Source organism: Symsagittifera roscoffensis, chromosome 5, assembly GCF_963678635.1.
Source record: "Symsagittifera roscoffensis chromosome 5, txSymRosc1.1, whole genome shotgun sequence".
Lineage (NCBI taxonomy): Eukaryota > Metazoa > Xenacoelomorpha > Acoela > Convolutidae > Symsagittifera > Symsagittifera roscoffensis.
Genome location: NC_087066.1, coordinates 34,982,188 through 34,996,728, shown reverse-complemented (window position 1 = coordinate 34,996,728; position 14,541 = coordinate 34,982,188). Strand labels below are relative to the sequence as shown.

The window sequence follows — 14,541 nt, the reverse complement described above, 5'->3', positions numbered from 1 at the left end:
TTAGTCATACGATGTGCTATCATTTACCATTCTTATAACCTAGAGTTCTTATACCTAACTTAGAGTGTCAGACTACCTGAACAAAATTGTAAGACAGTAAATTGCACCGAGAAAAAAATCTCTTTGGAGGAATGGAACCAAATTTTTGCAGCCATTTTTTGTTCCCAATATTGAAAACGGAGAGGAACTTTGTATTCGGGTGTTTGATTTGTTTTTTTTTATTTTGTTTTCCAAGCAATGTCAGGTACCACAAATAATCATGCAATGAGTCGAGTTATAATCAAATTGAAGTCCTTCAACGGTTTTTGCAGTGTAGAGAAAACCGGTTTGAATTTACTGATTTTTTGTCCATGTTCGAGCGAGTAAATCGACCGAGCATGCTTTTAATAACTTAAAACTTATTTTATAAACTAAATATTACTAAGTTTTACTCAAGTCGAACTAGTTATCGAAAAAAAAGTTCCAAAGTGTTCTGAACTGGCACGAACAGTTTGGATACTTTAAGCCAAAACTTGACTGCGGACTTCTGAGTGACAAAAAACTAACTTACCTAAAGACGCTTTTAATCTCGTAGCTAAAGCAGCTATCGACGAATACGGTTAAAGGGGAGGTTTTAACAGCAATGAAATTGCTACCCTGCTGAAACATTTGTATGGCGAGCTTAATACTGCTGTCGAAGCTCAATTGGATAAGTTAGCCAACTCTCCTCCTTTCAAACGAATAGTTCAGAGAATCTCAGTTGCCTCCCTTCCGCTGTTTCACGGCTGATTGCAGTCTTTAAAACTGTGTCAATTCACGATGATCTTAAAATTGTGACTTTTTTGAACCAAGCTGTCAGCAAGCCTCCGCCGAATTTGAACGAAGCCTTCTCAACGCATACTGTTAAGCAAAACAGCGGCATCTTAGACTTTTAGATTTCATGAATTGGTTAAAGGTGAAGGCGGAAAGCACGAAAGTTTGCTCGCTATTTTTTCAAACCCAAATGCAAGCAAATAATGAGCCGGTAACCACAATTGTATCAAGCGCAATGAGCAATAGCAAATACAAGAGCAAGGCTAGCTTTCCGCCGTGTCAGCTGTACAAAAAATGCATGACTTTGGTCTCAAGCTACTTTCAAAAAAACGAACATGCGCTACGTTCAGTTAGTTTATTTTGAATTGCACAAGTTTCTTGAAGTTGGTTTTTATGACGGAACATCCACACTTTCTTGGTTATCAGTATCTCTCGCTAGCTGCTTCAAATTGATTGGTGAGTCAACTTATTCATCAGTAGTTCCAATGCCATAAATTTCAGCCAGTCAAACCTAAGGTCTAGTCTAAGCCAAATTTAGCTAGTCTAGGTCCTAAATTATGGAGATTTATGTGAAAGACAACCTTCTTATTGGTACAAAACGCATTGAAAAACATGAGCTGCAAGATATATATTGCTATAATGGCCTTACAGGGCGACTAAGAAAAAATGAAAAATATCTAAGGACTAGGTTACTACCACGCCGTTCGACGGGTTGAATTCCTCTAATGAAAAATTTGTAACTCACCATGTTCTTTCCACCTAGCGTACGGTTGTTTCAATAGGTGATCCTTATGAGGCCTTTAAGCTAGTCTCTTCCCACTTCGCCGCAGATAATCACGCTCATTTCAGAAACAATGCGTGAAAGATACAAGGAGTCAGGGCATCAGGCAAGCTCATGTCGAGCCGCATGTTCCATGAGCGTGAACAAATGGCGTGTGACCTCTTTCCAACCAACCAGTTTTAAAATCAAATAGGCCGTTGAAGAGCGCTGCTTACTTAACAGGGTTGCTAAGTTTCACGGTACATCCTTGAATCAATTTCAATTGGTGGTTCAGAAACTACTCGAAAACCAGATATTCGTATTATTGCACATCAGAGAGCACAAATAAGGCCATCACCGCGGATATCGAGGTTATGTTCCTCCAAGTAGGAGTCCTCGGCCGAGATCAAATGCTTCGTTTTTTTTGGTGGGAGGTTTTCACCCCAGACAGGGTTGGCCATTAGTACACTCACCATATCTGCGGCGAATGCGAATAGCCGACAAGCTCGAAAACGATAAAAGATAGCTATTTCGCAAACCCTGAAGAAGCATGGTTACCGAAAAGTTTTATTGGGAAAATTACTGAGTCTCGCTTGAAGCCATTGAGCAAACATTTGGAATTAGTCGCATTTCGTTCAAGATGTATAATTGTACGGTTTTGATTCGACAATTTTTATGCTTTGTTTTTCTGTAATGTTGAAGAGATAACAGTGGCAATGAACACTAAAGTCAGTGAGAAACCTTCAATTGTTAAAATCATGTTAGAATGAACAATTGTCAGTCGCACGTTTTAGGTCTTAAATTGGATCGTGTGTATCACACATTGGTTGTGAGCCGACGTGTCAATAACCGTCTGGTTAAGGCGGAAAACGAATTATTTTGAGATCTGTGGCTTGATCATTTTGATGACGTTTTGTCCTATTGGTTTACTAGCCCCGTACAAAGTTACGGCTCAACTTTTATAAAAAAAAACAAATTCGGAGGATAAGGGGTCAAAAATGATACAATGATTTATCGAAAGGTTTAATCCAGCCTCTTTCTGTGAGGACAACTATCAATTCCCCACAATGACTTCAGAGAACCTGTGGATTCTATTCTGCTTCAATTGTTCAATGATACTTTCCAAGAAGTCTTCCGCGCGGTTGGGTTTTTGCGAGTGCAACTCACAAGCTTGCGCGAAACTCAAATCTATTTATCTTTGGTATAGCGCGTGTTGTGCCAAAGAAAGCGTTATTTCTACTGAAGTTGTTCTATACGCCACATGATTGAAAAAAAGATTGGTGTAGGCAATCACAGTTCAAGTGAAAAATTTTTATTGTGGATAGATAGCATCACGATTTGCAGTAGCTCAACTCGAATGATACGTTGCTGTTTTTGTTGGTAACTGCGTCGGCGGAATGCTCGAATCTACTACACTTGATGCGCGACACCATATCCTGAGCGGCGATAACCCAGCTGACACCAATGCACAGGGGATCTTTGCGGAAGTTCTCATAGATAGCAGCTGGGTTATTTGGCCGAGCATTCTTAGTACTGCCAATTTGCCTTTTAAACGCAATCATGGAGTCATCCATAAAATTCGGTCAAAAAGTCCCTCATGCGATGTCGATTTTTGTTTGGAGGCACAATCTATTGTGTCAGCGATGTTGCGTAAGTAAATTTTCCTGACGATGAATTTGACTGGCAAAAGACGTTAAGACTGCTTGTATGTTAGGGGTGCTGCCCTCACATGCATAATTTTGCGGTACTACTACTGAGATCACATATCTTTTCGAGCTAGATTTTGTGGAAAAGAAGCTTGTACACCTTGCTCAAATTACCTTAATTCCCGTTGAAATGAAACAAATTACTTCCTGAAAATCCATTAAAAGCTGCAACAACAAAACGACGTTATCCTCTTTGTTGACTCGCGGTGGTATCTTACCGTCTAATGGCTGCATAGGACGTTTATTTGACATCAGGTTTGATGCTAAACACCCCATTTTGACTTATGACCGGCAAAAAAAGTTCGATTGCTGGCTCAAAACGTCTATCTTGATCATTTTCATCACAAGTCTGACCGTATGCGCTCAGTGATAAACTTAAAATACGCTATTTCGGGTTGCGTCGACTTCTGAAGTCTACTGAAAACCATTGCGTTACATGTCGAAAGCGGAGAATAATTACAGTCAAGCCATTTTTGGACGATAGATCTGTCAATTTCCTTTGCTTTAAGCAAATGCCATCTGCCTTAACAAGCTTGGAATATTTTGACCATATTACGTTTCCAATTGAGGGAGCACTGAGTAAAAGTGCGTTTTTTTATTTAACGCACAGCCAGGGCTGTACACCTCGTGGTTAAGCCATCATAACACACCAGCTCATGTGTGATGGGTATAAAACGTTTCATTGCGTCCAATAACGGAGCCAAAAACGTCGGCACAGAAAAAGAACTAATTGGTAGCCTGTATCAAAACTGGAACCAGACGAAGCCAACCGTCTTTATGCATAAAGGCATTGTCTGAAAATTATGTCCAGCCAGTGCAGCACACCAAGGTGGCTCTTCGGAGCGCCTCGTCCTCAGCGTTAAGCGTGTGCTCCTTGACAAACTAGGCAGCAGGCGGGATTTGGAAGTTTTGCTAGGAGCAACACTCTGCTTAGTTGAGCAGGCTTTGAACGCCAATCCCATCACTTCAGTAACTACCACTTCACGTGATTTACAAGCGTAAATTTTCATTTTTTTTGCTTGAGCAGTACGCTGCAAGTTTTCCTCTGCTCTATTCAGGGAACACTTTGATCCTAAGAGAGGTTTGCTCGTGCGCAGTTGTAGTCTGACGATACCTGGTCGCGTTAGATACAAGTTTATGCTCCTTTACTTATGCTCTTTTATGCGTGCAAAGTGGAAAACTAATTGTCAGAACGGAGAATGCTGTATGATTTATTGAACCCGGCAGACCGCGAGGCAATTACATTCTCGCATGTATCGTTAAATTAAGTAATATGAAAGATGATGTGCACGTTTCACCTTGTTAGGACAGCTCGCTCTGGCTCCTTCGTCTCTGGTAAAGGCTGGAAACAAAGACCAGTTGACCAAGTGGGCGAAACCAAATGCTAAAAAATTGGTTGATGTGTTTGACTTAGGTTTAAGCCCCGCACATACCCTTGTTTTGAAATGAGAAAAAAATTTGGGGTTGATGCCTTATTTTACTCGTTTTCCTCTCTGTTTTGGTTAGACTTGGTTTAGTTTGACCTTCAAAAAAAAGCAATTTGTCTCAATGACAATTACATTTGTTTTGAGTACTTGCTTTGAATTTCAGGCTATAAAATGCTGACCTTATGATCAATTAAAATGTTTTTGAAACTAAAATTTTTTCGAGTGACTAACGTAGAATTTTTTCAACCTTCTTTCTCTTTTTTTGAGATCGGTGCGACCATAAAATCGAACACAAGAAGCGACACAACTTGAAAAAGAGAAATTTTTCTGGCTGTTCTAATTAGTCTGATCAGAGAGTTTAATGCTAAACGCTCATCAACGGCTAGGCTACCCTTGTTTAGTTTTAAGCAGGCGTCTAAACAAATTGAAAAAGTACCAATTTTTCCCAACAAAAATTACCTGTTATGTAGATCTATCAGTATAATGAAAAAACGCTGAAAACGGCCAAAAAGTACGGATCGAAATAATTTGCGATGGTCATTCAATAGAATATTGCCAAAGTCAATTCACATCTTTGCGAAAAAAAAACCAATTGCCTAGCGTTCTCGATTTCTTGGAATGCTTAAACTGCTTGCAGCCAAACGATGTTTTGATCTCAAAATGTGCCTTTATTCAAAGTAACTTGTTTGAGGTTTAACTAGCACCAAGAAATTGACAGAAGTATTTAACAGGAGCAGTCTGCTATTTTTCGCAATTTTATCATGCAAATGTACGGTTTTTTCAGAGTTTTCCGCTGCATCCGGTTGAAGCTGTATAAGGACTAAGTGTTCTTAGGTTGAGCTGCCTCGCCGTAGATTTGGGAGTAGACTGGCTACTGATCGCTCTAAATTCAATATCAAATATAACCATAAGATTGAATTAGGCCGGCAAGGCGTGGATTAGCTGGTCTTAGTCATTGATAACAAAATTAGTAAAACAAATTTAAAAACCAAGACTCTGGATGATTCTAGTTTTTAAATGTTTGTAGTTTGTCAAACATTAATAGGTTCAAACTCTTTCTAAAATTTTCAGGTTCTTGAAAAAGATCACAGCCAGGTAAATTGTTTGATAACGCGAGGGTGGTTGACATGTTTTCAGTGGCATACTCAAAACGTCTTGTTTTCCATTCGGTTTGAATCAGGGCCATTGTCGATTGTCTCAAAACTAAGAAAAATTATCGGAAACTTGTTATTAGCAATGTTATTCAGCAAATTCAAATGGTTTTTAGATAACGTCAGGGAAATTAGCAACAGTTTGCTTTTATTCAAGTGGAAAACATAATCCTCATGATTCAATTCATGTTTTTTGTAACACTGTTTTAAGCATCGTCTTTGAAATTTTTCTAATCGCTTTTATTGGTATTTAGTCGCAAAGCAAACTGTAGATACATAAAAAGTTATTGATAGTATGCAACTTTTATAAAGCGAAACCCGAACAGAGCTTCTGATGTAATTAAATTGCATGTTTGCTGTCTTAAGCCTTTCGTTGATGTGTTATATCCATGACATTTTGAAATTGCACCAAACACCAAAGTCTTTCACCGTGTCTTTTAAAACTATTTGTTCTCCATCAAAAAGTGAAATATCGCTGAAAGGGTATCGTTTATTTCGGTTTTTGTTTTCTAATTTAGTCAAACTTGTCGAAATTGAATTCAATTCTGTTTTTGCTGCCCAGATTAGTACATTGCTTAAATCTGTTTGAATCGAAGAAAGGTCAAACCCATTTCCAAAATTTTTTGTATCATCAGCATATAAATAGGAGCGGTTGTCAATAATTTCTGGCATATCGTTTTATATAAAGAAAACAAGAACAGTGCAAAAACTGATCTCTGTGAACCACCACTTGTTATATTGGGGAATGAGACAATGTAATACAAATAAAACCTATTTGTTTTCTGTTTGTGAGATAAGATGCAAAAACTGAAGAAACTCATGGTCGAAGCCTATTTTGACAAACTTGTATTGTATGAAATGATGTTATGGCCAATAGAGTCGAAAGTTTTTGCAACATCTAAAATAGCGTGACAGGTAGTTCTCTTTGTTCTAATTTCTTACATACAACATAACAGAATTCTTATATACAATATAACAGTACAAAATTAGGTTTTGTCACAGCCGAATGATGTTTTCTAATTACAAGTTGGTTTTCACGCAAATTTCTTTGAGTGAACCCTTTTATCTTATTATATAAAACTCGTTCAAAAACAAGGGCGAGCGCAAGAAGTATTGAAATGGGCCTGTAATTTTTAATGTTTGTACGAGAAACTTTTTATGTAAAGTATTCATGTCTGCTGTTTTTGAGATATCTGGAAACTGTTTTTTACTGACTATGCACATGAACAGTTCAACAATATCATTCAAGCAGAACTGTAAAACGAAAGTTAATATGTTAGGAGATATACATCAGTTGAATTTGTTCCTGATTTGCATTTAATCAGTTCGTTGAGAATTTTGCATTGCGAAGGGAAAATATCTGATAAGTTTATTCATGGAGGAAAATTTTCGCTTGGAACATTCAATGGTGCGCTGTCTATTTTGTACACAGATGCAAAAAAACTCATTAAAAGCCTAACATATTGCAAAATCAGAGCATGACCTGGTATTTTTGTATGACATTTTCTTGGGTACTTTTGCCTTTCCATTAATCGCTTTGAGAAGTTTGTCAGTTATTTTTAAATCGAAGTCTTTGATTGACTCAAAGTAAACGGCTTTGTCCTGGTCTAATGAATCATTCAATTCTTGCTTGCAGCGTTTAACTTTCTCGTCAGAATAATTATGTTTCAATGCCGTCTAAAGACAATTTTCAGCATTTGTTGGGTGTAATGACATCGAATGGGGGGCTTCAGAGCGATAAATTGCCTTCTTTGGAATACATTTGTTAACGGCTTGATAATACAATCCATAGAACACTTCAAGCATTCCATTTGCATCAATCGAGCAATGAAGTCTGTTGTTCACTAAACCTTTGAGAAACCTATAACTTCTCCTAATCCTTTATCAGTCTTCGCCTTGTACTTAACTGCACATACCTTTGATTTGGATTGACAAACCTGCCTGAAGTGTAACCTGAAACTCTTATCCTAATAATTGACCGAAACTTTAATAGATTTTTTTTTGTTATTAGTCATTTATCTATGATTATTTAACGAGTCCTTCCAAGGGTCTCTTGTGGGTCTTATAGGTATAGGTTGGTCATATTTTAACCTGTCGTGAACCTAGTCAATTGTGAGTATGAATCTTTTTTTTTGAAATTTGATTTTAGCTCTTCCTGCCCCCACCTTGCAGCCGACAGCCTTCTTCAAGAATGGCACTGTGGCCCCCTTCTGTGTGTGGTGGCAAGCGGACAGCTCTGACAACAGCTACAACTTTGTACAGTTCACGGTGATTCAGAGTGGCAGTGAAGTGGTCACTTCTGGCGACGTGCCTGTTGGACATGTATGTAGTGTTTAAGTTCAAGTCATGCTTAAGTCCTTTGAGCGATGAGCCAAGAACGATACGCCGGAACAAATGGCCAAGAATACGAAAAAAAACTTTTTGAAACATTTAACAAAGCCGTTACCCGAGATAGCCATACCCGAGCAGCAGTGGGCTCAAAACGAAATGTCCATTGTCACTGAAACATGTTCATGTTCTGATCATTTATAAATTGGATTATTTAAAAAAATTACAAAAATCCGAAGTGAAAAAGCTCTTGACAAAAATATCAATGGTTTTGCAGTGGAATGCGCAGCAGAAATATTTTTCTAGGGGGGGGGGGGGGGGGATGTTGAAAACTTTGCGGTCTTTTTTTAGAGCTCTCCGAAAATACTATAAGCATCTTATTTTGTCGAAAATTTTCTGCGCCGCCGGCAAATTTTTCAAAAACAGGCCAAAAAAGGCGTTTTTAGGTTTTTTGGTAAATTTTGACCAAAAAATCGAGTTTTTCGGGCACGCACTCGCCCCTCAAAATTAATTATTTTGGCGCCAAAGGCGCTTTTAGAAAAGTTTAGAGGTTGGTCAGCCAAAAATGGATGTCGTAAAAATATACCAAAAGGATGTCGTAAAGTTATAACTGATTTGACCAACAGAACCCCCTTTGGTATAACTTTGCGAAATCCACTTTTGGCTGACCAACCTCAAAATTGGAAAAATTTGGCAACCAGAATTGAGGGGGATGGCGGTGCCCCCTCGGTACGCTACTGGCTTGGTTTTTGATATTTTAGACACCATCACGCCATCACAGTCAATTTTGCGTGTTTGTCAAAAATCTGTTTCTCAAAAATCGTGCTTTGAAGTTGCTAGTTTGTCCAACAGAACTCAAATTTTTCAGATCTTTGCTAAAAATCACACCGAATTCAAAATCTGTTTGTAAGCTTCATGAAAATTGATGGCAGTGACTGCTGTGTCTGTAAACCTTTGCATCAAAAGTTAATTAGCGTCACTTTATTATTTGAATTTGTTGCCAGCTTTCTGTGGGGGTGCACTGCCTGGACATTTCGTCAGCAAGCAGTGATTCGGATCCGGTTCTGCTGGAGTTCTCCCTAAAGACTGCAGTGGACGTGATGGGCACACCTTACTCTGAAATCAGTGCCCCACTTTCTGCGGAGTACAATCTTGCAGGTATGGACCAATGGTAACTAAGCCGCAGTGTTTCTTTTCCTACCTAAGAAAATAAAGGTAAGACAAGATTTTTCACAATCAGGAAATTTTTAAATGGAGAAAGAAAGGGGGCACTCTATCGAGACTTTATTTACTCCCATGAGTTATTTTCAAGCTGATTTTTAGTCATAGACGTCTTTTATATGTTTTCCCGATTGAGAGAAAAGAGTTATTATGCTTCCAGTTGGGATTTGAAAAAAAAATTGTTCCAGATTGAGAAAGAATCATTTTAATTGGTGTTTTTGTTTTTATATCTTAGTTGTTCCAGAAGAAGTTTATCTGGTGAATGTGACTACCGACTGTGAGGACATGTCTGAGTCTGAGTGTGAAGTGACCATTGTGGCCGACGAGATTCCAATCATACCACAACTCGCATTCCAGTACCAGGTATCGCACATCTTCAAAATTTACTCACTCCGCATATCACCGTCCAATCCAGGAATTTTCAGGGATCTTTTTCGTCAATAGTTTAACTGCTGACTGCTAATAAGACCATCTGTTCATACAACTTATTTCGTCATAAGACTAACAAGATTCATAAAATGAATTTTCAAATTTTCCGTCCAGAACTTCCATTCTAAAAAAAAAAGTTCCCGATTAGAAATAGTTTGTATTGAGAAGTTATTCCTGTTCCCAGCTGGAACAAATGAGTACTTCCACCGTCACCAGTGGCCAATTCGATGGTTCCGACTGCAATCTTAGTGATGACTCACTCATCTACACTTGCGTGTATACCCTGAGTGGACTGACAGCCGGCTCCACTTACACCATCTCTGTACAGCTCTGCTCTTTCCAGTCGTGTGTTGGAGAGAACGAAGAATGGGAAGATGAGTTCATGCTCAGTGCTGCAGGCTAGCCAGCCCACTTTACTTCTAGTTGATCAAATCTTTCCATGGAACTAGTTTTTTCCCATTTTTTGATCAAAATCAAGCCACGGTTCAAAAATCACCAGAGACTTACTCTAGAGCTTTTTTCCTTGAAAAGTTAAGGAAGTGGGTGTGGGAGTTAATCAGAAGTGTGTGGAAATGTCGGTCCTTAATGAGTTGAACTGCTCACAAGTTATTCCGTTCCTTCGTGAAAATTGATCCTTCGTTGATACACCGAATACAGCTCAGTTTTCCCCTAGTTCTGTCCAAAATGGACGATACGTACAGGTTCTTGCCTATATTTTTGACCCCGAAATCAATTGCTAATAAAAGTGAATTGCAGTTTTAGATTTTCTATTCAACTTTCGACAAACTTCATGCAAATTTAAATATTTAATATTTTGCGCACCTACTCAAAACAATATTTTATTTGTTTCAGGAAAAAGGACCGCTTTCTGGGCAACAGTACTGATCTCTGCGGCCATTTCAAAGTTGTTCCAATGACACGCACATAACAGTTGTCACTATTAACATTTCATTTTTGTATAAAAATAGCTAAGCTGGTGTTTATGGGTAGTTGAAAAACAAGTCTAAGCGGTAAAATTTTTACTGCACTGTGAAGTTCTAAAACAATTAAAACTGTACATTTTGTAAATAAAAATTGCGTAGGAGAGTCAAATTTTGTAAAATAACCATAAATACTTAAATGCTTTACAATAATTGAGTTATCAGATAGGAAGTAATAATCAAAATCAGCTTTTGCTTAATTTTTTGTCATGTCTCTGATCAAGGAAAAATATCAACAACCTCAGTCACAGAAAAAAATGTTGATACCTCCAATTTGCGAAACCTCAGTTATTAATAGTGCCTGCACCTATCTGGACATTTGTAACCCACACATTTTATGTTCAGGAAAAAAGTCAAAAAAGCAAATGTTAACCAAGAGTTTAGGTTCCCCGACAAAAATTGTCCGTGCAATTGCCACACTAGTTGACGACTGGATTACTTTGATAACAATTCAAAAAAAAACGATTCAATCGACAAGGCCACAGAATTCAATCGATAAGGCCAAGAATCTTGTAATTCAAGTTTTTCCCCGTTTTCAATGGTCAGAACAATGAGATATGCAGATGACAATGTTAAAACAGTGAAAAGAGATAACAACTACATGAAGCAAATGGATTGCACGCATTGTTTAGGTTCAATTTGAAAAACCCGAACAGAAGGGTAACTCACAACATAATTGTGGACTCTTGAAAAAAGATCATAATTGTTTAGTTACCGAACACGCACCAACCCCGGTACAATACTAGGGGTGAACTTGCGACCTTTTGCTGCACACATTGATTGCGATTGAGGGAAAAGTCATCCGGTTGCCTAAAAGTATCTTCACATAGAAAAGATTGAACACTGTTTTGGAGGTAACGAAAACGTTTGAACAAAAATCCAAAACACCGAAACAGCCAGTTGGGCTGCCTTTCAGAGCTTTTAGCAAAAACATCGACAAGTAAATTATTGAAGTGACGTTTTTTCAGAAAAAGAACAAACATCAAAGAAACTCACACACCTCTTTCCAACAGAAAAATATCGTTGCAATTCATCACAGTTCTTGGAATTTAAGCTGGGCAAAATAGCTGTGGCAAATATTCCCACTTTTAGATAAGTCGGGTCTTATGCACTAAACGGCCCAAAATCATTTTTTCTACATCGTAAGCTGAAAATTATGCAATCAAATTTGTTGAGTAATTTTAGCCAATCAAATTCAAGTTACACGGTCAGGCATTCCGATCAACTTTTCTAGCAGATAAAAATATTAGCCGAATTTGTCGAAAAGTTGGAACTCTGAGTCAAATTATCAAATTAATTTTGAGTCACTTGCGAAACCTTGCCCAGACAAGCAAAATTCAGTAAAATGGCTCGACAAAACAAAATTTAATTTTCTTTATCATTTCGGCTAATAATTTTATCTGGCTAAAATTTCACTTGAAATCGCAGAAAATGTCGATGCCAATCAAATTCATCAACAATAATTTCAGTTCAGGAGATGTAAAAATAATGAAATTGGGCCGTTTAGTGCATAAGACCCGATAAGTCATATATAGAGGCACTTTGCACAGTGGTAAGGCGTTCACTTTGAAATCGTCAGATCGTGTATTCGATCCCATGCCATGGCAATGATAGTGTGTGAGGACAAGCTCTCAATTGACCTCTAGCTTCAGGTCTACCACAACCTGACCAAATTTGGCTGCAATAGTGGTACCACGTAAAAGTTCTAGACGCAAAAAAAACGGCCTTGAGTCGCAAAAAACAGCTTCCCTCAGCAAAATAACGCTGTCTGGAATGTGGGGAGATAATACAAATGGACTATACTCGACAGGGATGTTAAGGCCTACTGATAGCTCCTCTGCGATTCGCAGGAACTACAATTATTATTTATTATTTGACTTTGTTAAAGGTATTCTTCGCAAGTGAACTGGAATAAAAAAAACAGATACAAAACACTGATAAATAGTTGATGTTGCTCGACCTGCAAAAAACAATGCTAACAGTGAACATGAAAAAGTGGAATCACGTGGGTCAACACAAGCAGAACTGTGATAGAATTTACAATGAGACTGCTCGTATCAGGACAAACCTCTGAATTTTCTGCCTGCCTTTTAAGGTCTCTTGAGCAGAAGTAACAGAAAAAAAGTAAATTTAATAAATTAAAACGAAAAAGAGAAACAACTTTTTTTATTTAAAATTTTTTGTGAAATTATCCCCCCACACGCCAAATAAAGTACAAAGTGATAGATTTCGCTCTTAGTAACAAACCAATTGTGGCATAAAAGCTTCTGTCAACCAATTTGGAACGATTTCTAAGACTGATTAAATCTCGAGTTATGCGTTAATAGCGCGGCGCAAGTCCAGTCACATTGAAAATCTTGCCAAGATCTTGAAGACTCTTGAAGATTTATCAAAGAGAGCAAAAAAGATTTGAAATAGTTCGGCTTTTTCCAAGGTACCTAAGCGTTCAAACTACATGAATAGGACCTCAGAAACATGTATGATTGCTCCGGCAGCTCAACAGAGGAGTTTGATTTTTCGTGCAGTCATGAAAAGATCTTCAAGATTCTTCAAGATTTTGCGAAGATTCTTCAACATAAAATCTTTAAAGATATCAAAGAAAAGTTCGTTATAAAATCGGAATATAGACTTTTTTGTTATCAAATCGGAAGCTTTATCAAATCGTTGTCAAAATGGTGTCAAATCGGAATCAAATAGCGTTATCAAATTGTTATCAAATCGTTATCAAATCGAAATCGTTAAAAAATCGGAAGTTAACAAATCGGAAGTGTTATCAAATCATTATCAAATCGGAATTTTAAAAAAACGTTCACAAATCGGTTATCAAATCGTCATTAAAATCGTTATCAAATCCCCGGGTTGACCGCCAAGTACAACAAAAAATGCTAGTCATACAGTTCCATACAATTTCTCTATGAAAAAATGCTAGTCATATAGTTCCCATATTATTTGAACTGTATGACTAGCTTTTTTGAAACAAAAAAAAAACAATTTGTATTGAGAAAAATGAAGAAACTAAGTTGGTTATAAAGCTCATAAAACTAGACAGCTGTCATACGTTAATCTTCAAACTTGTTGAAACAGACAAAAAAAAATTTTAAAATGTCTTTTTTTTCTTGAACAAATGCTATTCATACAGTTCCCATAGAATTTTTTGAAAATAACAAAAATCAATTTGTATTGCAAAAACCAAAAAAAATCGATTGGCAAGGAAGTTCATTGAAATAATCAGTGGTCAAAAGATAATCTCCAAACTCCAAATTTTAAGAAATTGAGTTTTTTTTCTAGAAAACAGGCTGGTCATAAAGTTTTCATACTATGGGAACTTTATGACTAGCATTTTTTAAAACTAAAAATTATATATATAAAATCTGTCAACCAATCGTTAACAATTGGTATTAAGAAAACAAAAAGAAGAAAATAAGCTATTCAAGACGCTCATAAAACTAGTCAGTGGACAAATGATTTTTTTTTTCAAGTTTTTTTTACTTGGTCATTTGTCTCACACTATCTACTGGTAGCTTGCTATGCTACGCTTTCGTTGTATAGCAAGTGATGCAAATCTCTGCTTCACGTCTTTGTTTTTTTTCTAGCTGTCTTTTTCCACAATGTTTTTTTTTCTGAAATTAAAATATCTTTTTTTCTCCAAAAAAAATCGTTGTTTTTATTCACTATTTTTGTTGAAGCTACGCTTGTTCTGTTTTGGAAATGATGCAAAGCTACGCTTTCTCTCTATAAGGTTTTCGA

The 14,541-nt window shown here is 37.2% G+C and overlaps 2 protein-coding genes across 3 annotated transcripts in view; both read left to right on the top strand.

Moving 5' to 3' along the window:
- Positions 1-10,956, top strand: part of LOC134846713 (mucin-3A-like) — a 40,237-nt gene extending 29,281 nt beyond the window's left edge. The window contains exons 10-14 of the mRNA XM_063864098.1: positions 7,986-8,158; positions 9,169-9,322; positions 9,630-9,748; positions 9,999-10,212; positions 10,667-10,956. Coding sequence (XP_063720168.1) covers positions 7,986-8,158; positions 9,169-9,322; positions 9,630-9,748; positions 9,999-10,212; positions 10,667-10,731 — 725 coding nt within the window. The 3' untranslated portion in view covers positions 10,732-10,956. The remainder of the gene's footprint in view (positions 1-7,985; positions 8,159-9,168; positions 9,323-9,629; positions 9,749-9,998; positions 10,213-10,666) is intronic.
- Positions 1-14,541, top strand: part of LOC134846008 (5'-3' exoribonuclease 2-like) — a 351,354-nt gene that overhangs the window by 26,072 nt on the left and 310,741 nt on the right. The gene's annotated exons all lie outside the window — the stretch shown is intronic.